The 21,373-nt window shown below is 42.5% G+C and overlaps 13 protein-coding genes across 13 annotated transcripts; 5 read left to right on the top strand and 8 right to left on the bottom strand.

Annotated features, from left to right (window-relative positions):
- Positions 1 to 148: 148 nt before the first annotated feature.
- Positions 149 to 793, bottom strand: ADE8 (phosphoribosylglycinamide formyltransferase; the record flags this gene model as incomplete). Its single annotated transcript, XM_022607173.1, has 1 exon — positions 149 to 793. The coding sequence occupies one exon, from the start codon at positions 791 to 793 to the stop codon at positions 149 to 151; it is 645 nt and encodes a 214-aa protein (XP_022463796.1).
- Positions 794 to 1,322: 529 nt separating this feature from the next.
- Positions 1,323 to 3,758, top strand: SIZ1 (SUMO ligase SIZ1; the record flags this gene model as incomplete). The annotated part of the gene is made up of 1 exon (XM_022607172.1): positions 1,323 to 3,758. One exon carries the CDS (start codon positions 1,323 to 1,325, stop codon positions 3,756 to 3,758), a length of 2,436 nt encoding a protein of 811 aa, XP_022463795.1.
- Positions 3,759 to 3,806: 48 nt separating this feature from the next.
- On the bottom strand, positions 3,807 to 4,526 carry STE14 (protein-S-isoprenylcysteine carboxyl O-methyltransferase; the record flags this gene model as incomplete). Its single annotated transcript, XM_022607171.1, has 1 exon — positions 3,807 to 4,526. One exon carries the CDS (start codon positions 4,524 to 4,526, stop codon positions 3,807 to 3,809), a length of 720 nt encoding a protein of 239 aa, XP_022463794.1.
- Positions 4,527 to 4,809: 283 nt separating this feature from the next.
- On the bottom strand, positions 4,810 to 5,778 carry DFM1 (Dfm1p; the record flags this gene model as incomplete). Its single annotated transcript, XM_022607170.1, has 1 exon — positions 4,810 to 5,778. One exon carries the CDS (start codon positions 5,776 to 5,778, stop codon positions 4,810 to 4,812), a length of 969 nt encoding a protein of 322 aa, XP_022463793.1.
- A 332-nt stretch (positions 5,779 to 6,110) lies between these two features.
- Positions 6,111 to 6,827, top strand: RRP17 (rRNA-processing protein RRP17; the record flags this gene model as incomplete). Its single annotated transcript, XM_022607169.1, has 1 exon — positions 6,111 to 6,827. The coding sequence occupies one exon, from the start codon at positions 6,111 to 6,113 to the stop codon at positions 6,825 to 6,827; it is 717 nt and encodes a 238-aa protein (XP_022463792.1).
- A 141-nt stretch (positions 6,828 to 6,968) lies between these two features.
- On the bottom strand, positions 6,969 to 8,036 carry ERD1 (Erd1p; the record flags this gene model as incomplete). The annotated part of the gene is made up of 1 exon (XM_022607168.1): positions 6,969 to 8,036. The coding sequence occupies one exon, from the start codon at positions 8,034 to 8,036 to the stop codon at positions 6,969 to 6,971; it is 1,068 nt and encodes a 355-aa protein (XP_022463791.1).
- Positions 8,037 to 8,239: 203 nt separating this feature from the next.
- Positions 8,240 to 9,400, bottom strand: KNAG0C04420 (putative aminopeptidase; the record flags this gene model as incomplete). Its single annotated transcript, XM_022607167.1, has 1 exon — positions 8,240 to 9,400. The coding sequence occupies one exon, from the start codon at positions 9,398 to 9,400 to the stop codon at positions 8,240 to 8,242; it is 1,161 nt and encodes a 386-aa protein (XP_022463790.1).
- A 205-nt stretch (positions 9,401 to 9,605) lies between these two features.
- SYF1 (mRNA splicing protein SYF1) lies at positions 9,606 to 12,131 on the top strand (the record flags this gene model as incomplete). Its single annotated transcript, XM_022607166.1, has 1 exon — positions 9,606 to 12,131. One exon carries the CDS (start codon positions 9,606 to 9,608, stop codon positions 12,129 to 12,131), a length of 2,526 nt encoding a protein of 841 aa, XP_022463789.1.
- Positions 12,132 to 12,544: 413 nt separating this feature from the next.
- On the top strand, positions 12,545 to 13,042 carry RPL12B (60S ribosomal protein uL11; the record flags this gene model as incomplete). The annotated part of the gene is made up of 1 exon (XM_022607165.1): positions 12,545 to 13,042. The coding sequence occupies one exon, from the start codon at positions 12,545 to 12,547 to the stop codon at positions 13,040 to 13,042; it is 498 nt and encodes a 165-aa protein (XP_022463788.1).
- A 654-nt stretch (positions 13,043 to 13,696) lies between these two features.
- RAD30 (DNA-directed DNA polymerase eta) lies at positions 13,697 to 15,589 on the top strand (the record flags this gene model as incomplete). The annotated part of the gene is made up of 1 exon (XM_022607164.1): positions 13,697 to 15,589. One exon carries the CDS (start codon positions 13,697 to 13,699, stop codon positions 15,587 to 15,589), a length of 1,893 nt encoding a protein of 630 aa, XP_022463787.1.
- Positions 15,590 to 15,699: 110 nt separating this feature from the next.
- On the bottom strand, positions 15,700 to 16,464 carry MRX3 (Mrx3p; the record flags this gene model as incomplete). The annotated part of the gene is made up of 1 exon (XM_022607162.1): positions 15,700 to 16,464. One exon carries the CDS (start codon positions 16,462 to 16,464, stop codon positions 15,700 to 15,702), a length of 765 nt encoding a protein of 254 aa, XP_022463786.1.
- Positions 16,465 to 16,632: 168 nt separating this feature from the next.
- BRN1 (condensin subunit BRN1) lies at positions 16,633 to 19,005 on the bottom strand (the record flags this gene model as incomplete). Its single annotated transcript, XM_022607161.1, has 1 exon — positions 16,633 to 19,005. One exon carries the CDS (start codon positions 19,003 to 19,005, stop codon positions 16,633 to 16,635), a length of 2,373 nt encoding a protein of 790 aa, XP_022463785.1.
- A 319-nt stretch (positions 19,006 to 19,324) lies between these two features.
- Positions 19,325 to 20,977, bottom strand: ATP1 (F1F0 ATP synthase subunit alpha; the record flags this gene model as incomplete). The annotated part of the gene is made up of 1 exon (XM_022607160.1): positions 19,325 to 20,977. One exon carries the CDS (start codon positions 20,975 to 20,977, stop codon positions 19,325 to 19,327), a length of 1,653 nt encoding a protein of 550 aa, XP_022463784.1.
- Positions 20,978 to 21,373: the final 396 nt, after the last annotated feature.

The following is a 21,373-nucleotide window of genomic DNA, read 5'->3' as shown; positions in this document are numbered from 1 at the left end:
ATCTTAACCCAGCCATATGATATATCTTTGGCTCCTCTACTTGTCGCCTTATTCTGAGATGTGTGATGAAACTCATGATAGACCAGTACACTGTGTCCAGCCACGGCGGCCGTCCCAGTGATGCAATTCTCACGCCATGTCTGCGCGTTCAATGTTTCGCGACGTTCTTCAAAGCGATGACTGTGGCTTCAACAATTGCAATATGTTCTGTCTTGTGCACCCTTTCCTCGTATTCTTGCAGCGTTTCACCGCCAGGTGTAATTCCCAGTTCTTTGACAAGTAGCGGTTCGCCCTTGTCGACTTCTTTGATAAGGTAGTGAACCATGCACCCTGCGGTGAGCGGAGTTTTGGAATCCTGGCACTTCTGCCATGCTAGTTCAATGGCATGTGTCGTACCGTCGAACTGGCCTGGCAATGCCGGATGCAGGTTAATAATTGGGACCTGCCCTATGTTGTTCAGAAAGTTTTCGCTTAATATCAGTAGCCAGCCTGCACACACGATCAGGTCCGGTTTGTCTGCCAGTATCAGCTTTGCGAGATCCTCATCGAACCGCGACCTGGCCCTTTGACGCTCTACGGTGTCCTCCTTCGCGATATCCTTGTTGTAACTGTACAGCGAATGCACCCTCGTTGGGATATTCGCATTGGCTGCTCTCATGAGACCGTAAGCGTTCTTACTAGAAGATATAACGGACACAATTTTCCCAGACGCCAACTTCCCGTCTTTTTGAGCGTCAATTAAAGCCTGCAGGTTTGACCCTGATCCCGAAATCAGTACAACTACCCTCGACATAGTGTTCTTTAGTTCGACGCTTTATATTCACCAAAGAAATTTGAACAGGTTCCACTAGCAAGACTACCAAATGTCTTCAAGACTACTAAATTACCCCGGGAAATACATAAACCCACCGAATATCGCTTGTATTCTACGTATACATGCATAGAATATACATATATATATAATAATAATGAAAACGGTTTGAATTCAGAGTCAAAAAATTGAATACGACTGAAAAAAAATGATTTAACCCACAAAAAAGAAGGAAAGAAGGTAAAAAATATACATCTGATGACCATGAGCAGTTTTGTGGAGGGATACAGACCCCATTGGGTGGTTCTTGTTCGTATTAGGTCGGTTGTAGTCAATACTTTTTTGCTTGTAAGGTTGCTGCTTGCGTAAGAATTGAACATAAAGTGATATTGAAAAGAAAACAGAAAAAATAGGAAAAAGGTAAGCTGTTCTTGATATCACATTCTGATCGAGCAGACATAGCACAGGCACATTTGCACAGACCTTAAAGTAGGTGGTAGTCTTTGCCGAAATGCTTAATCGGGGAGTCCATAATACACTGGGCAAGAACCTTGAACTGACCTCTTATCTGGAAAGATGCATCACACGTATTCAGTTTTTGAAGGTTGCTGAGTTGAAGCTGCTGTGTAAGTCGATGGAGCTGAAGATTTCCGGTAAAAAAGCGGTTTTGCAAGAGAATGTCACAAACTATATCAAGATGATGGTGGTGGAGGGTAAAGAGGAGGGTGCTACAGCAGTGCTTAAAGCAACAAATTACTTGCTCGATCGTTTGAACAAGAGTGAAGCTATGCCACTATTTTACCCCCTGTATCACATATTCCGACTCGGAAATGACCCACGGAGCTTACCGCACATTATTGTCCCTCAAACATCTAATGATAAAATTTCCATAAGCAGATCGCAACAAGATGATTTTGATGATAATAATAGTAGAGGTAGTAAAAAAATGACAACGCCTACGGAAATCAAGAACCCTCTTCTTAACAATGGTCTACATTTTAAGGAATCACCTTTCTTTAAATTGAAGAAAGTTATACCGGAATCTGCACAGAAAGTGCTTGTTAATTCAGGGAGGGGAACATGCAAGATCAGTTTTCGTTTATCGCATGATGATTATGAAATGTTGGTGGCCAGCGACTCCAAGTACAAGCTGTACTTATTTTGTGGAATGTACAACTCACTTCTGAATTATGATAAAAGAAGAGAAGAACCCATCCAGTTCCCAAACCCTAACGAGATACAGTTTAATGGAGCTACGATCAAGGATAACGTCAAAGGTCTTAAAAGCAAGAAAGGGACCGCGAAGCCTGCAGATTTAACACCTTATATCAATGCACCGAATACGGCCAACTTTTTCCAAATGGTATACGCATGCACTTTGAATGAATTTCTAGTGTATATTTATATCGTGGAAACTTTCACCCCTGAGCAGCTTCTAACAACCGTTCTAAAGCAACCCAAAATTATCAAAAACGCTACCCTGTATTACCTGAAGAAAACACACTTTGATAGCGACAACGATGAGCTAGTGGCAACTTCCAGCGTAATGAGTTTGCAGTGCCCAATATCGTATACGAGACTGAAGTACCCGGCAAAGTCAGCAAAATGTAAGCACATGCAGTGTTTTGATGCACTCTGGTTTCTGCATTCGCAAATACAACTGCCGACTTGGCAATGTCCTGTCTGTCAAATCCCCTTGTCTATTAACAATCTTGCGATATGCGAATACGTCGATGAGATACTCAAACAATGCCCAGAAGAAACGGAACAAGTAAGATTGTTCCGCGACGGCTCCTGGGAGGTTGTCAAGGAAAGTGATTCCCAACATGATGGTACGACAAATCATCACAAACGCGATTCTGATGATAGATCTGTGTCTCCAAAATCTCCTTTTTTGTCAAAGGAGACAGAAGAAGTGAAGAGGGACAAAAGTGACGCGGTGGTGATATCGTTAGATAGTGATGAAAGCGATTACGATAACGATCCGGTAAATACCCAAGGAAAAGAGGCGGCAATACCCCCGGGTACACCATCCATGGGAATGTTCTGTGATGGGGAAGCAACTGTTACATTAGATCCCAAACATAACAAGCGGAAAACAGACACACCTATTTCGACTGATAAAAACGAAAGTAGCTTCTCACATTCAGCATCGCAAAGAGGGAGAAGGTCGGCTGGGCTGCTCAATGGGACACCATTGAATAACGGTGGCGATGCTAGCGAGCTCAGTACACCGACGCAAAACAATACTCCCAGGACGTCATCATCTTCTTTTGGTTCTAGACCAAGCAACGTGGATGGCACATTCCATGGAAACTCTGTTGACTCGAGGAACAGAACTCCGGACTTATCAAGGGTTTTAAATACCTCAGAAACGTCTCAAAGTACTGTAATATTCAATCCCTTTATTAACAAAGATGTTTCAACGGCTCCCATCGAAGGTTCGTCAACTATGAAAACGAAAAATCCATTCTTAACGAGCAGGTCGGAGCGAAATATTCCATCTAACTCGGCACCCGAACAAGGGAACGCGCGGAAGAGCCGTCTCCCTTCCAACGAACCATTTGCTCAAACGTCGAATGCGGACATTCGTGCAACGCAAAACGACGTATTTTCAGTTATTCCACAGGTACCAACCTTGCCACCATTACCGAACTTACAAGCACTAAATAAGAAGAACAAATTGCAAAATGATAAGTTAGATGAGGCTATGGTTCTATCCCTTGGTGGTACCGGTCATATTAGCTTACCGCATCCACTGACAACATCAAAGAAGCCGATCGTGCCACCTTTTGTGTTCAAAAAAAACCGTATACGAATGAGTTGCCGGTTAAACGGCAATTTTCCGATAATTCTGCATCATCTGCATCGCCTGCATCATCCATACTACCGCTTTCATCTTTCACCAAAAAATAAGGATCACATCGAAATCCATACCTGCACGTAAATAATACATATATATAGACTTAGATATTTACAGACTCTTTTCTCTTTTTCACATTATAAATGGTATCCACACCTTGACATTCTTCTTGTACTGTATATAGCTGCTACCGAAAAACTCAATTAGATGCCTTTCCTCGAACTTGATTCTCTTATTAAAAAATCTCCAGAGAACGAAACAAAACAATATGAGCGATATAGGGTTGAACAAAATCAGTTGGGTCCCCAACGCCCACCAGAAAAACCCAAAATAACTTGGGTGTCTAAACACAGAGTACAGACCATCTTGCACCAGTTTGTGATCATTTTCTTTTTCCACTTTCACGACGTGGGAAAAAGATCTCCCGGCTTGACGCATGGAAATTGACCTAACGAGTTGACCGAGCACCACCATCAGTAATCCTACAACGAATATTATTTTTCTCAAAGGGGAATGTCCTGTTTTCAAGTTCGGGCAGATCCAATACTCCATCAGACACTCCAAAGAGGCAAAGGTGTGTGCTCCTATGTACTCGATGCCGTTTTTCAAAAGGAATGAGTCTGCGTGCACCTTCTTTGGGTTATATTTTGCGGTGACATAATATTCGAGGAAATGAAATGTTGCTAACGAGATAATGTAGATGTTGAAGCTTTTAAACTGTAAAGTGAACAGAAATCCTAGAGAGCAACCTAGTAAAATTCCAAGTCCAAACGAGATTTTGGCAATTTCATGCGGTGGATTCAGGGTGATATCTGGAAGCTCGGAATTGACTTCCTTTCTATCTTCCTCCATCTATCAATTTTAGTAATTGGTCAGTTCACTACGTGCCAGCTGACGTCAGGACCTCATCTTAAACCTCAGTTAAGAGTTTACAATACAATATATATATATATATGATTTTCATTTTCATTTTTTCTTTGAAGGTAAGTTCGGTGTTTCAAGATGTGACAGCAGGCGTTAGCCGCTCCTTTGCTCGAAAAGTCAAACTGACAAGCTATACCCCAGGCAGTATACAGAGGGACTATAGAAGTAACAATAAACCTTCCCCCTTTTCTTTAGAACAGAAGACCAACGGTCAATTGCTATTGGAAGATGGTCTGGCAAACCTTGATTTTGCCCTTGCTTCCGCGGCTAAAAACCCTTTAGATTTAGCTTCTGGTAAATCCGAGGTCGTTGTAGCGCTGCTCAACGACCCTAACCGTTGTCCAGTGTGTGCTTTCTTTTCTTCACGTTTTACTTTAGCTATTTTCACCGCATATGTGCCACCAAAAAAGAATTCATAACCTGCTACAAACCATCTGGGAGCATGGAACTTCCCGACAGGGACAATACCATACCATGGTCCCTTCCCTGTAATTTTCCCCCAAACAGGACCCAGCGTCCGAGTGTCCAAGCATGCGAACAAATACGCAGTTGCCAAGGATATCCCTAACATTTCGAGATTGCCTCCGAAAACAAACGTGGTCAGCGATTGCACCACCGGATAGTATTTGCCGTAAATTGGCAGAACCCCATAAAACATAACCTTTGAGTTTGCATTGTCAATGGACCAAGTCATTGTTAACAGGGTACTCAATGCATCTGTCAACACAAGTGGTTCCGCTGTTCCAACACGCATAACTGTAAACAAAATCACAAAGGTCGTACAGAAAATCAGGTAGAACAGATAATCTATAGATGGATTGTAATGCATCGAAACTAGAAATCTCTCTCTCTCCAGTTCCACTGATCGAGTGGTAATAGTGTACAGTTGGAAAAGGGCATTCATGGAATTTGCTGGTAAAATCAGAAATGAAGTGACCAATCTCCAAAGTTGAAAGTGATGAATCACTTCGTTTCCTTGGAAGATATAGAATGAAAAGGGCACCAATTGCAAAATATAGGACGCAGACACCAAACACATCCCCAGTACCATAGTCCGTGTGATAGGCGGGAAGCTCTTCCATATACCGGACAGGGATATATCGTCCTCTGAAGAATCCACAGACCCCTGCTTCTTTTTACTAGAACCATCTGCGTTCTTCAAAGTGTGGATGTTCCTCATTGCAAGTTTTCTCGGTGATCTCGTCGGCGCAATGCTGGGTGGGACGCACCGAGTCTTCCCACAGAGTTGCACTACGCTATTGAATTCGACACCCTGTTCGCTTCCGTGCATTCGATACAAATTGGAAGTCACGTGCAGGGCAAAGTGTACTTTTCAAGAAACCAAAAAAAATAGAAAATTTTCATTTGAAGTGAAAAATTTCGCGATGAGCATCGTGCTTCTGCCTCAAACGGTGACTGATTGCTTGATTGAGTTGCGGAGTTTGGGGAGTTCGGGTGTGTGCGTGTGTGTGTGTGTGTGTGTGGGATAACAGAAGTGGTATTGGCGCAACAATGTCTACAAAAAGTAACAGACAGATCCTGACAAGGGGGAAAAACTATGCTACTAAGCAGGCGAAGAAGTTTGGGGCAGATGAAGTTAGCTTCAATAAGGATTCGAGGTTGGACTACTTGACTGGCTTCCATAAACGTAAGTTAGAGCGGAAGAAGAAGGCTCAGGAATTTAACAAAGAGCAGGACCGTCTTGCTAAGATTGAGGCAAGGAAGAAGGCAAAGGAGGAAAAAAAGAAGCAGATGGACGAGGATATGCGTCGTTTCAGAGAATCTTTGCAGATACAGCAGGATATAGAGGAGAACGTAAACGAAGGCGATGGGGACGCTAGCGACAGCTCATGGCACGGGTTTGACGATGAAGCTGAGGGTAAAAGCTGTCAAGGGGATGCCAGCTCGGAGACCGATAGCGTTAAACCAATCCTTAAACGGAACCTCACAGCCGTCTACGATAACGAAACCACAGTGGAGATAGAAACTTTGGAGCCAAACGAAAACTTTGAATACCTGGCACAGATCAACAACGTCAAATTGGAGAAAGCAGAGGACGTATTGAACGAAAGTGTTACAAGGGCCAAGAAATACGCAAAGTTCCTCGGTATGGCGGATGCTGATGAAGATAACAAGAAAAAGAAGAAGCAGAAGAAGTTTAGATATTTGACGAAAAATGAAAGAAAGGATAACCAAAGAAAAGCTTACAACAACAAACACAGAAGGTAGCATCCAAGCTGCATGTACAGCCAGCCTCCCCCCCAATTATGCATTATTTATATATAGTAACACATATCTATCATATCATTGAGAACACGTTTAGTATTGATGAGCGGGCCCACAACCACGTAAAACAAAAAGATATTATATTCACGCTTTATCCCATTGTGGAGAGTTTACGTATTCTGATTCGAGTTTGAATACCACCCACTGAGCTCTTCTAAATACCTCCAAATATTGCAACTCTTCGTCGAAGAGCACAGAGTTTTTTGCACCTTTTTGGAAAAGAATCCAGATCCACCAGTACCTGATTACGAAATTGACAGCAATCGCCACATGATAAATGTACCTTTCAAACACTATTCTTTTGGGACGTAATCTCACAAAGCTAGACAAACTCCAATCCATTTTGATATCCCAAAAAAAGGAATAGGTAGAGTTCAATAGAAGACAAAATATTTGTATCATTTGAAACTGTTTTGCAAAAACAATATCAGGGTTTGCCCTAGAATACCATGTACAAACCAATATGGGTAAGTTACACGAATATTTGAACGCATTGCCCAAATGAGACCGGGCTCCAACCAACTTGTATTCTCTTAGACATTGGAATATTCTGATAAGGGACGGTATGGAGGACAGAAATAAATCAAAATGGGTGAGCGGTTCACTGAATAATAGTGACGTGAAAAACGTAAAATCAATCAGGGGTCTATTGAACGATGTTAAGGAATCTGATAATAAAATGTAAACGTTCCGCATTTGATTCGGTACCGGCTCAATCAGGGGTAATCTTTTCACAGCGTATCTTATTATCTCACAATTCCTTACGATGGAGGCAATAATCAGTACCAAAAGAAACAATGGTAACGTGTGTATAATTATATGACCTGCCCATCCTAATTTATCGTCAGTATTCCATAGAGCGAATACCAATAAAATGAAAACATGAAAAGGAATGGCCCATTTTGACAAAGAAATAGCAAACTGTTTTGCGTTTCTCTCCAACTGAGTATGTGCAGGCAATTGCTTCATATCGTATGAGGGTTTGACTTGGACGATCGTAGTGACGTCCACCTTGTATATGCGAAGAGTTCTCAGAATGGCATACCAGAACCAAACAGCAAAAATCAACAAAATGTTGACCCTTTCGGGGGAAGGACAAGCTAGTACATCAATTGTGGTTGCCATATAGTGTTCCTTCTTCCACGTTAACATGGTATCATGCAGCTCAACCTTCTCGAATCCGTATCTCTGACTTTCTCTCTGCCTTTCTCTATTTGACACTTGTTAACTTGGCGAAACCTCGGGAAAACAAAAACAAAAACAAAAACAAACCGAAATGACGACAATAGTCAACCTACACTTGAATATTCAATATATATATGTGTTACTTGCCTTGTTCGTTTGCACCGATGACCTCATATTTTGGTGAAGTATGGCCAATTCCCTAACTCAAAAACGGTCCCAATCACCAATTTGACGTGCTCTGCCATATGGGATAAGGATAATCTGTCCATGGTATCTAGTGTTGAATGGATGAATTTACTTGTTTTCTTGAAATCGCTTTCGATTACAAATGAGGCTGGATAACCGTTTTTAAGCGCACTCCCATGATCGCTGCATGCATAACCACAGGTGGTTTCGACGTAGGGGATATCTAGGTAATTGTCAATAGCCAACTTCATGAAAGAGGTTAACGCTGGAGTAGTATAATCGGTAACCACCCCGATGTGTTCGTTCGATGGGTCTCTCACGTAGCCGGTCATATCTTGTTGTAGCATGGCCATCACTGATTTATTCTGCGCACGGTATTCGCCGTAGACGTCTTGAGAACCTAGTAGGCCACCTTCTTCTGCGGAATAGAAATGGAATTCGACGGTATTTCTAAACGTCTTACCCGATGATAAGATGTGTTCCACTATCAACCTCAGTGCTTCCAAGTTGGTCGTAGTACCGGAACCATTGTCGTCCGCACCTGGTGCCGGTAAAATTGAGGGCAGCAACAGGTTGATAGAGTCCAAATGAGAACCAATTACAACAACGTTATCTGGGTTTTCGTATCCCTTAATCTGCACAATAATAGAGTACTGTGCCCACTCCTTGTGGTCAAAATGTTTCACTGACACAATTTCTTTTGGAAGCTTTTCTGTCGATTCTATGATTTTAGATGAAACCCACTCTGACGCTTCAAACCCACTTTGCGATTTATAGTAGCGGGTATAAAAACTGGTAATCTCAGCCAGATTAGCTTGCATGGAATTGGTGTTAATCATTTTGTTAACTTTTGAAACCGTTTCTATTTCGTTAAGCTCAGTGGGGTACAGGTAGTCAGGAACAGGAATTTCATCTTTGAGTTTGCCGCCTGCAATTTGCCCCGAATGCGAAGTAATGTCAAAAAAGTTGGTACCTCTTCTACGTAAAAACAGCTTTTCTGTCTCTGGTACAGTCACGAACTCATCAGCACTTAGTTGTAACACCCGCAGTTCACTCCCAAAGGGCACTTCTCCAAAAGGCAGAGAAAACACGGGAGACCCGAGCGAAAGGGGAAGTAAAGAAATTAGGAGCGATCCAATCTTCATTGGTTTAAAATGATGGACTGAAAGGTAATGGATGTATCGTTACGTTGAGTAACTGCCCGCTACCGTGCTACGGGGGGTGTGCTGTAAGGGTAGGAAATCTTTGAGGATTGAAAAAAATGAATTCTAATTCAAATGAAATGGTGGTAAATTAGTTTGAGCCGCTACAAAAGAACCAGCATACTGTCGTACACAAAGCTACACCCTTATGCCAGGTAAGCAGCCATCAAAATGTTTAGAGAGGTATCTACAGGATAAGGATGATATTGCTTTTGAATATGAATTACAGAAGGATGATACGAACCTTGTGACCTGGCAAAGGTACCTGGACCATTGGAAGGCCCAATATATAGAAGATAAGGATAAAAGGCCTTTACAACATATAATTTGGCTATATGAGAGGCTTGTTGCAGTTTTATACGAAGATATAGATGTTTGGTATGACTATATCTGCTGGATATTTGAGCACAGGGATAGCATCTCGATAAAATTTATCAGTGGATTGTACAAGCGATGTTTGGAGCAAGTCAAGGCCCCATCAAAGACCAAACGTCTTACTTTGGATACACTTTGCGTCAATTACATGAAATTTGCAGTAGACTCCCTCGATTTGACAGTGATAAGAAGCGCGTTAGATCAATCCTTAGGTAAAATAACAAAAAAGCAGAGCCGTCTTAAAATATGGGAAATACTAATATCTTTCTTGCAAAATAAACTGATACCACTAACAGAAACGGCTTTTGAAGGTAGTGATTTTGAAACTCAGTACGAAAAATTGCAGTTTCAATTGTATACTACTCTATTTGGAGATAAATTGCAGAAGGTGGATCAAGACGGCGATATTTGGTCGGCTCAAATGCTCAAAAGGTATTTAATAATATGTCCACGAGACAGAATATTTGACACTTTAGCTTTATTAGCAAGGACATTTGATTATCACACGATTAAAGAGTGCTTCGATAAGTATCTCTTCAAGAACAACAACGATCGTACGTCTCTTTCAATGCAAATGATATATCTGCGAGCTCTGGAACGGTTGAATTTGGAAACTGCATATCAAAATCTTCTAAGAGCCCTGAAACAAAACTACCCTGAGGAGAACATCAAGTTGCTCACTGAGGAAACGAGTCATTATATCAAGCTTTCGAAATTAGACGAACTCTGTATGCTGCTCACTGATGAACTATCAAACACACTCAAATTCAAGGACTTTTTCTATATATACAACTACCAAATTGACTTCGAACAAGCCTACAACAGTGTGGTAATACAAGAGTTAGAAAGCGGACAAATCCAAAACAAGACCAAATGGGAAACTATTTTAGGGGAGCATATGACTCTGCTAGAAAGTCATATAGAATCATATGACATGAAACTAAGCGATTTAAAATTAAGGCAAAACCCCCATAATATAGACGCCTGGAAAGATCGTGTAAACCTCTTTGCAACCATAAAAGAAAAATGTGAAGTATATTCACAAGCACTTGTCACCATCGATCCTTTGAACGTTTACACACCTCGAGCATTCGGATCTTTATGGTGCGATTACGCCACCGTATATTGGACAGCAGAAGACTATGATTCTGCAAGGGAAATATTTGACACCGCAATTAAGGTCCCGTTCCCATACTTACAAGATCTAGAGCTGATATATGCAAACTGGATTGAAAAGGAAGTAAAACTTCTTGGTGTAGAGAGAGGTTGTAACATGCTCAGTTCGATTTTAAAGATCCCCGACCAACACGAAGTGCTCATTGAGAAATTCTATAGTCATAGTAAAACTGTTCCTGCACAAACTGTTTTATTCAATTCTCTAAAACTTTGGACAATGTATCTAGATTTTTTGGAGGCGAGCAGCAATGTGAACGGTTTGATCTTGGCTTACGAGCAGATAATATCACTAAAACTGGTAACACCTCTTCTAATAACAAGTTACGCTCAGTTTTTGCAAACCATTGGCCAAAAAGAGGAGACCTACAAAGTTCTTCAGAGAGGTATTGACCTTTTTCACGCTAATCCGACCATTTTGTTCCAGTTATGGGTTGTTCTTTTACACCAAATAGTCGATGATGAAGATATACAAACCAAGAGGGAGGAGTATCGTGACTCTTTCGAACAGGCGTTATCTGGCCTGAATGATAAAGTTAGTTGCGAGGATATATACTTGCTTTATCATACGTTTGAAGAGAAATTGGAACAAAGGTCCACGATGAGAGCAATTGATATATTAAGAAGAGGGGCGAATTCAATTCCTCAAAAATTCACCAATAGTAAGCTCAAATTGTGGGATATGGCTCTGAGTGAGATGCACGATAATTTTGGAGCTGTTGCTTGCAGACCCATATATGAAGAGTGCATTCCTCAAATTCCTATACCGCGAAATATCAAGCACATCCTCCAATTTGTCCAATTGGAAACAGAACAGAAAGAGTACAAACGTGTTAGAGAGCTATTTTCATACGGTGCTCAGCTTGTGCCCCCTTCTAAAAACGAAGATTTATGGAAAGTATGGGATCAGTTCGAAATTGAGCACGGTGACAGGGAATCGTACAGAGATATGCTGAAACTTAAGAAGAAACTGGAGAGTGAATTGAAGGTCGACACCGAAACGGTCAGCCAGGCTGAAGGAGGTGTGAGATTTGTCACATCCACAGTACCACAAAATCGTACACCTCTTCCAACAGATAAGTCCAGTGCGGTAAGCAATCCCGAGGAGATAGATATAGATATTTAGGCAATTGCGTAAATGGACTGCTTGCTACATCCGTGCATCTTTAAAATTATGACGATTTTGAAATTGTAATTTTATAAAATTGCTCTTCTAGGAAACCCAAAAGGTAAAGACATTATTTTTCATCAAGAATGCAAAGTACTTCGGCACCATAGGCAGGCCTCTGCCTAGCTGTCCCTCTGTACGAGAAATAAAAGATCTGCCTAGGTTCTGCCTAGCGAGAGCATTCACGGTAGGGACCACGCAACTTTTCCCCTTTGGCAGAGGGAGGGAGTCTATGATTTTTTTCAAAGGTTACTGTTAGAAAAGGTACTCAAACATTAGTTAGCACATAGATTACTTAGTGTTGTGATGTTATTACTTACTGGTGGTTTCTTATCCTAATCGATCCACACAACTACAACTAAACAGTTAACATGCCTCCAAAGTTCGACCCAACTGAAGTTAAATACCTATACCTAAGAGCTGTCGGTGGTGAAGTTGGTGCTTCCGCTGCTTTGGCTCCAAAGATTGGTCCATTGGGTCTTTCTCCAAAGAAGGTCGGTGAAGATATCGCCAAGGCCACCAAGGAATTCAAGGGTATCAAGGTTACCGTTCAATTGAAAATCCAAAACAGACAAGCCTCTGCTTCTGTCGTCCCATCGGCTTCCTCTCTAGTCATCACTGCCTTGAAGGAACCACCTAGAGACAGAAAGAAGGACAAGAACGTCAAGCACAGTGGTAACATCCCATTAGATGAAATCATTGCGATTGCCAAACAGATGAGAGAAAAGTCCTTCGGTAAGAACTTGGCTTCCGTCACCAAGGAAATTTTGGGTACTGCCCAATCCGTTGGTTGTCGTGTCGACTTCAAGAACCCACATGATATCATTGATGCTATCAATGCTGGTGAACTTGAAATTCCAGAAAACTAAACATTCATCCATTAATCCCATTTGCCTACTAATTTGCTGCTGTTTTTATTCTATATTTCTAACTAACCCTAGGTTTTAATATGATAAAAAGAACTCTATTACGTCATTATTATTTTTTCCCTTTTGTGAATAACATCCAATAAACATTATACCTTTCAACTAACATCTTTTAAAAACTCTTACAAACTTACTTTTTTCTCTCCCTCAAAATCCTTCAATGATTTCTACCTTTATTCTTAACTTGCAAAACAAGTTTGACGACACTCTGGTGCCTAGTGGTATATTAGATCTGAAATTTTACTATTTCAGCTTTTCTTTTATTCTAACTATATTAGGTTCCTATTTTGGCTCAAACAAGATCCACTGACACTTACTCACCAAGATAGTCTCTTCCTCCATGACTATATTGGTCCATCTTTCATCTGTCATATATTTTTTTTCACACACTTCAACATCTTGATTTACGTTTTGTTGTTCTTTTCTACAATGATCAGCTACACTTGTTGTAGCAGCAATTTCGTTACTGTAGTTTCTTTTCTTCTTGCTCATTTTGAACTCTCAATATTTTCTTTACGCCTTTAAGCAACAAAAAAAATTTTTTGGAATAACTTGATATAGACTGAAGTAGCAGTAATCCACTGTAGAACACAGTCCATGTCAAAGTATACATGGAGGGATCTCATAAAGATTAATTCGGCAACAGATGCCTATTCATCGCCATTAGCATGTCTTGCGCACATAGACATGAACGCTTTCTTCGCTCAGGTGGAGCAGATACGATGCGGATATTCGAAAGACGAACCTGTTGTTTGTGTCCAGTGGAGCTCGATCATAGCAGTGTCGTACGCCGCGCGGAAATTCAATATATCCAGGATGGACACTATAGAGAGCGCGATGGAGAAATGCCCCAGTTTGGTACCAATACACACTGCGGTTTTCAAGAAGGGTGAAAATTTTTGGCAATACCATGACGGATTTGGATCTTGGAGCAAGGATCCCAAGAAACAACTCAGCCCTGAATTTTATAAAGTTTCTTTAGACCCTTATCGCAGAGAGAGCAGGAAAATCTTGAAGATCTTCAAAGAGTTTTGCGACGTGGTGGAGAAGGCAAGTGTGGATGAAGTATTTCTAGATCTAGGCAGAATATGTTTCCAAAGACTGATGGAACTGGACAGTTCAGAACGCGAACCAGCTGTTATGAACTTTAATGAACTAAAGGATTTGTTTGTTAGGGGTAAATATGATCTGGATTCAAAACTACCAAGTATTCCTGAAGAATTGAAGAGTCTAAAGTTTCATGGTTTCGTTTTCCAAGAAGAAAATGCTTCCCTCACTGATTGGGATGACGTAATATTTTGGCTGGCTTCCAAATACGTCCTTGAGATTAGGACATGTATCCAGGATACCTTAGGATATAGTACCTCATGTGGGGTTGCAAGAACGAAAATGCTGTGTAAATTAGGATCAAACTTCAAAAAACCGGACGCCCAAGTTATTATTTTGAACAAGAACATTAATGCGTTCCTCGATTGTGGTAAATTTGATATCACTAGTTTTTGGACACTTGGTGGGTTGTTAGGGAAACAACTTGTGGATATCTTGAATTTACCCTCAAACCGAAGCATCAACTACATACGGGAGAATTGGCAAACACCGCAAGAATTAACAACTTTCATCACGGCTGAAATAAAGCATACCAATTTTATACCTGAGCATAATAAATCCGATTTTGAAAGAGTGGATATTTTGGCCCAAAAACTCTACGATATATCGCGAGGACAATTTGTGACGCCGTTAAATCCCAAACCCGTTGTGAAGACTATGATGTCTAACAAGAACATGCGAGGGAAAGCGTGCAGCAGTTTAATTGATTGCATTTCTTGGCTCGAGGTTTTTTGTGGGGAATTGGATTCACGGGTCAAAGAACTAGAAAGGGAATACAACAAAGTCATTATGCCCAAGACTGTAACTGTCTCTCTGAGAACAGATAAATATGTTAGTTTCAGGAAGTCAGGGCCACTTGTACACCGAAGCCGATCTTTGAACTCAGAGGATTTGTTGAAAACAGGAATAAAATTGATTACAGAACTAAACACCAAATACAACAACAAACAAGCGTGTCCTAATTATTATCCTTTGAAGAACTTAAATTTGTCAATTTCAAACTTTGAGATTATGGACATTCAAAAAACGATTATTGACATGTTTGGAAACCAAACTCAGTTGTCGAAGCCCGACGCTGATAGCCCGAAAGATAGTGACAAAAAAATCGACGATGCGTATTCAAAAGAGAATGCTTTTTACTGCGACATATGCGAGATAAACTCTGCATCTCTAAAAGAATTTAATGAGCACAAAGATTTTCATATTGCTACAAAGCTTTCAGAAAGTTTGAATGGTACTGCAGAAGATTCTGCAAACCTTTCCTTGGGTGAACAAAGATTACTGTTCCCAAAGAAGCGAAGGGACAAATCCAATGCAAAATCTCAAATAAAAAAACCAGCATCAAAAGGCAACAACAATATCTTCAAATATTTTTCCAAGTAGTTCATCAGATACCGCTCTATCATAGTTTAATGCCACTGATTGGAAGAGAAGAAAAGGTAAGTTATTGTATAAATCTGTATTTAAGCAGGCAATCTACCAGTAATCATTTCTCAAAATACATGCAACCAGTTTAAATACTTGAACCATTTCGGTTCTACAAGGATACATTTCGCTGTCGCAAATGTCTCGCCAGTTGTAGGTTCGCTACCTGTTATGTAGTTTAGAAGGCCCTTTGACGGGACAGATTCTAATGAACCGTCAATAATGCATTTTCTACCTTTGCTCTTGGAAACTTTTGCCCTAAGGATTATGGTTGAGTCTGCAGGAACATCCTTTTCAAAATTGATTGATAATTTGGCCGTAACACCTCTTTTGCTTGGTAATAAGGGAAACCCACAGTAGCATAAACCCTCATCTAAAAGCAAAGAGAGAACACCTTTATGAATCTTGTTTTTCTCGTTACTCAGTCCCGAACCCAGGTGATAAAAGACAACCAGTGTGTCATCCTTCAAATTATGAAAGATCAGAGGATCAATTTCTAATTTTGAGGGACCGAACAATGGTCCTTGTCCTACATGATATGGTCGGTGTCCAGAGGGGATTTTCTCACTCTGTGCTAGATGTTCAACCGATGGGTTTGAAATCAGCTCTTGATATAATGTCGACTTGGCTATTTTATTCAGAACGTCTGAGCGTTGAAGAACCAATGGCTGCTTCCTGTGTAGTAGCTTGTCTACGGACGGTGAATTTGAAGGATCCTTTAAAGAGATCGTACTGGATTCATCGGGCCACGCCTTTATGAAAGTGAATACACCAAGTGTGAATCCGACCGTAGGTAAAACAAATAACCTATTGGCTGCCCTTAGAGCTGACATATTGATTAATATCCGCGCGGTTGTCCCGCTTTCAGGCAGGGTGCAACGCCAGCGACAGATCGAACGTGTACTAAAAGCTTGTCAGAAAAAGAAAAGAAATAAAAACCGAGATGCCATTAAGTATATATCAAGAAAGGATATAAAATACTCACGCAGGTTAGATCCCCGCTAGCCCGTAGTCGTTGTTGCCGCCGTATCATTGTCTGTGCTGAGTAGTTGGTATTGAATTATCAGATCCTCAAAGTTCTCTGTATTTTTGATTTGAAGGCCATGTTCATTGGCCAAATGCAGGAGGCAGATGAAACAAAAACTTGTTGATATATCCTTTAAGATTTCAGGAGAGTACTGGTTTACCAACTGCTTTGTGACGTCGGTGAACTTCAATTCAATGACCGTTTTGTTACCGTCTACCTGTTGTGTAGTGTCTTCTTGTTGTGCTTGCGCGGTTAATTTGTTGATGGATTTCCATACATTATTCTTCAACTTCCTGACATCCACCTTTTTTGAGACACGAGAATAGTTGACTTTCTTTTCTGAAAGTGAAGGCTTTTGCTCATCAAATTGTTGATTCGGTAGTTTATTCTCCATAGATGGGTGGTCAATATCATCATACTCAGCATCGTCGAATGCCTGATTGAAATCTACACCGTTCCCCTCATCGTCGTCGAACGGGTTTTCAACTTGCATTCCTCTGATATCAGTACCCTCCTCTGCAGATACCTTATCCTGTTGCTTTTTCATATCGTAATTATCCGCCCAAAATTCCTCGTCGGCTATTTCAGGAACATTAGAGTTATTGGTTGGTTGCGAGGAGTCATTACCAAAATTGCTTGAGTCAAATTTTCGATCACTGCGTTTAAACCGTTTGTGATTAAAAACACTCATAGTTTGTTCTGGTTTGATGAACAGTTTGGTGATTTTATCGCTAGAAAAATGGTAATCATCCGGTAACAGATAGTGATTTTCATTGATTCGGAGTTTTTGGGCAAGCTCTATTGTATTCTTGCCCTTTTTCACTTCAAACACTGTATCTTCCAAATTATCATCGAAATGGAAAAAGTCTAAAATTTCTTGTTGTTTTTTGTTACTACTCTTTTTCTCATTAAGTTTGTCATTTGAAGTCTCTGAGGTGGTGTCAGAGTTATTTGTACTTGCAGTTTGTACTCTATTAGTTTTGCCACCTGCATCATCACTTTCCTTCAGTAACGTTTTCTTTATGTTGCGTACTTTCCAATGTTCCCGGCCTCTCCAATTCGAATTCAAAGTTTGGTCAAAATATGCCATAAGGTCCTTTTCAAACATTTCACCGTTTGTATAATTGCCAGTTTCGTTTGCCAGTCCATTGGCTTCTTCATCATCAACCCCTCCCACATCATCGAAGTTTCCTGCAGCTGAATTATTCTGCCTGCTTCCCTCGTCGCTCTCATCGCCATCGCCATTTCCAGTGTATGGCAGTCCTGGAATGTCATCCTCATTTAATCCACCAGCATCTGCCTCTGTAGTGACATCCTTCATATCCTGCTCTGTGAGGAAGTTGTCAGCCTTGACGTTGACGCTATTGATAAAAGTTTTCTCCATTTGGACGTCATCTATCGCAGACCGTAGCTGGGGCAGTAAAGTCGATACTTCACACTGTGCAATATCCCCGAATTCAATGTAGTCTAACCCGAGCGCCAAAATCTCATCCTCTGCTACAAAAGTGGTATCTTTATCGTCGGATTGTATTAGTGTGGACAAGTTTCTCGAAGCTGTTGACAAATCGTGGGAGGTATCAGGGATATTTGAGTGTTCCAGTGGGTCGTCTGCCTCGTCGTCCTCGGCCTGCCGGGACTCATCGTTCACATCTAGCTCATTCCCAGTTCCATTTTCTGTATCTTTGATCGAAGCATCGAAGATCACTCGGCCATTTTTGTCGATGTTCAACGTGTTCAATAACAAACTTTTCGCTCCACCTTCATCAAAATCCACAAGGGCTTTCTTGAACAAAGGGTCTATATTCAGTTCCTGGTCCAATTGGTTCATCTTGATCTGGTCAAACTCGACCAACGTAGTCTCCAATGTCCTATTATAATTCCTCCTGTTCGCGCCGTGCGTAGCGTCCGCATTTTTAGCAACGGGCAATCCAGTAGCCGCGTCGATTACCACACTGTCCTCTGCATCGCTCCCCTCTTCCTCATCACCACCGTCCCCTTCGCCCTCTGCACCGGCCGTTTTCTTCCCCGCGTGTGCCCTTCGTTGCGCCAACCCGCTGAGCAACTTCCCCGTCTCGTTGCTCACGGAGTCGACCCGGGAGGAGTATATCTTGATGCACCCGTCGAGTGTCGCGCTGGCCCTCTGGAAGTTGATGTTGTTCTCGTTGTCCCTGAGCACATTGAGGTCGTAGAAGTAGTCGATGAGCGCGAAGTTCCAACTGTTCCGAGAGTTGATTTTGTTGTCCGTGGCCATCCTGATCCACTCCTCGAAGTTCGCCATCATGGTGGACTTGTTCGCAAACAGGTCGTCCCCGATGTTCTCATCGAGGTGTGTGTGTATGCTTGTCATTGGGGGGAGGGCCTGGGATATGTTGTCCCGATGAGCTTCACGTACAGTATGTATACAGATATGAATTGATTTGTCTATTTATTTTTTTGGGTAGTAGTAGTAGTAGTAGTAGTAGTAGTAGAATTTGAAGATATTTCTTTTGGAAGGGTTGAATATAAAAAAGATATCGTTGCTTTAGACGATCCAAGAGTTCACCAGAAGGAAATTATGGTGCGCCTTGGCTCACATAATGTATATATACGGTTGATCGGACGACGAGTGAATAAGCGGATCGCAAGCAACAAAAAATGGTGGTGGGTGGTTTCTTTTGTAGGCCTGATCAGAAAGTGGCGACGAAGGACTCAGTAGCGGATTTCAAAGCTGCCATCAGGTCTTTGGTCAACTCACCTGTATCCCTGATCCCTGTGAGGATCTGTTCGTGGTTTGACTTCAAGTAGGCCAGGAAGGAGGTCTCGAACTCTGCCATTCTCGAAAGGTCGACGTTGTCGAGGTACCCGTTGACACCTGCGTAAATCAGAGGCACCTGTTCCTCTGCGGACAGTGGGCGGTACTGGCTCTGCTTCAACAGCTGGGTCAGTCTCTCACCTCTTGTCAGAGTCTGTTTCGTGGAGGCGTCCAAGTCTGAACCGAATTGGGCGAACGCGGCCACTTCTCTGTATTGAGCCAAGAACAGTTTCAAGGACCCTGCGACTTGTTTCAAAGCCTTCACTTGAGCTGCGGACCCAACACGGGACACGGATAGACCGACATTGATGGCTGGTCTAATACCCTTGTAGAACAGTTCTGCCTCCAAGAAGATTTGCCCATCTGTGATGGAGATGACGTTAGTTGGGATATAAGCGGAGACATCACCACCTTGAGTTTCGATCACTGGTAAAGCGGTCAGGGAGCCACCACCTTCCTTCTCAGACATCTTAGCTGCTCTCTCTAGCAGTCTTGAATGTAGGTAGAAAACATCACCTGGGTACGCCTCACGCCCCGGTGGACGTCTCAACAACAGTGACAATTGACGGTACGCGACGGCCTGTTTGGACAAATCGTCGTACACAATCAGCGCGTGTTTCCCGTTGTCTCTAAACCACTCACCGATGGATGCAGCGGTGAAGGGGGCCAAGTACTGCAACGGGGCAGCCTCTGAGGCAGTAGCCGCGACGATAATCGAGTACTTCAAAGCGTCGTGTTGTTCCAAAGTCTGAACCAATTGGGCGACTGTGGATCTCTTCTGCCCAATGGCAACGTAGACACAGTACAACTTCTTGGACTCATCCTTCCCATCGTTCCATCTCTTCTGGTTCAAGATGGTGTCTAGCGCAACAGCGGTCTTCCCCGTCTGACGATCCCCAATGATCAGTTCTCTCTGGCCTCTCCCAATGGGGACCAAAGCGTCGACGGCCTTCAACCCAGTCTGCACTGGTTCATGAACGGACCTTCTGGGCAAGATCCCAGGAGCCTTCACTTGCGCTCTCGAGTACTTCTCCGCCTTGATGGGGCCCTTCCCGTCAATTGGGTTCCCTAGAGCGTCCACGACTCTCCCCAACAGGGCGGGACCCACGGGGACATCCACGATCTTCCCGGTCCTCTTAACGATCTCCCCCTCCTTAACGAGTCTATCCGACCCGAACAGCACAATACCCACTTGATCAGGCTCCAAATTCAAAGCCATCCCCTTCACACCAGACGAGAACTCCACCAGCTCTTCCGCCTGGATGTTATTCAAGCCGTACACTCTAGCGATACCATCCCCGACGGCAAGCACTCTCCCGGTCTCATTCAAAGCGGTCTGGTCAGTGACCCCCCTGATCCGCTCCTCCAGGATAGAGGAGACCTCGGTGGGCTGGGCCTTTGTGGTCGAGGCAAACCTCTTGAACGCGACACACGAGGGCGCGACGGACTTGGGGGCTGCTGTTCTGGCAGTACAGGCGAGCGCTGCTCTCGAAAGCGAGCGCAATGCAACGGCACGATTGGATAGCATCTCTCGTTGAAAAAACTTGCAGACTTAGTTGCGTTCCACTTCTCTGCTGTAGAAGACGACTGGACACAGAACGATGCTGAAGAAGCGGGAGTGGGAGTGAGGAGAGGTGCCCCCAAATACGAAAACCTGTTTTTAATATAACAAGAAACAAGATTGTATTTAAAACAGAGAGGACAGAGAAGCCCGGGGGAGCTGTTCTACAGTGTGTGTGTGTGTGTCTGTGTGTGCGGTTTCTCTCACAGTGTAGTTTTTTTCTCTGTGTGGGTGCTTTTTTTGGCGGCTGTTAATTCGACGGCTGGGCGGCTGGCCAATCAGCGGCGAGGAAAAGACAGAGAGGCGGCGGGCGGGCGCCGTGTGGCGTGATGTGACAATTGGTGTCACGTTGTACGGATTTGC

The sequence above is a fragment of the Huiozyma naganishii genome, chromosome 3 (genome assembly GCF_000348985.1).
Source record: "Huiozyma naganishii CBS 8797 chromosome 3, complete genome".
In the NCBI taxonomy this organism is placed as follows: domain Eukaryota; kingdom Fungi; phylum Ascomycota; class Saccharomycetes; order Saccharomycetales; family Saccharomycetaceae; genus Huiozyma; species Huiozyma naganishii.
The sequence above is the reverse complement of the archived record's forward strand: the minus strand, read 5'-3'. Positions and strand labels throughout refer to the sequence as shown.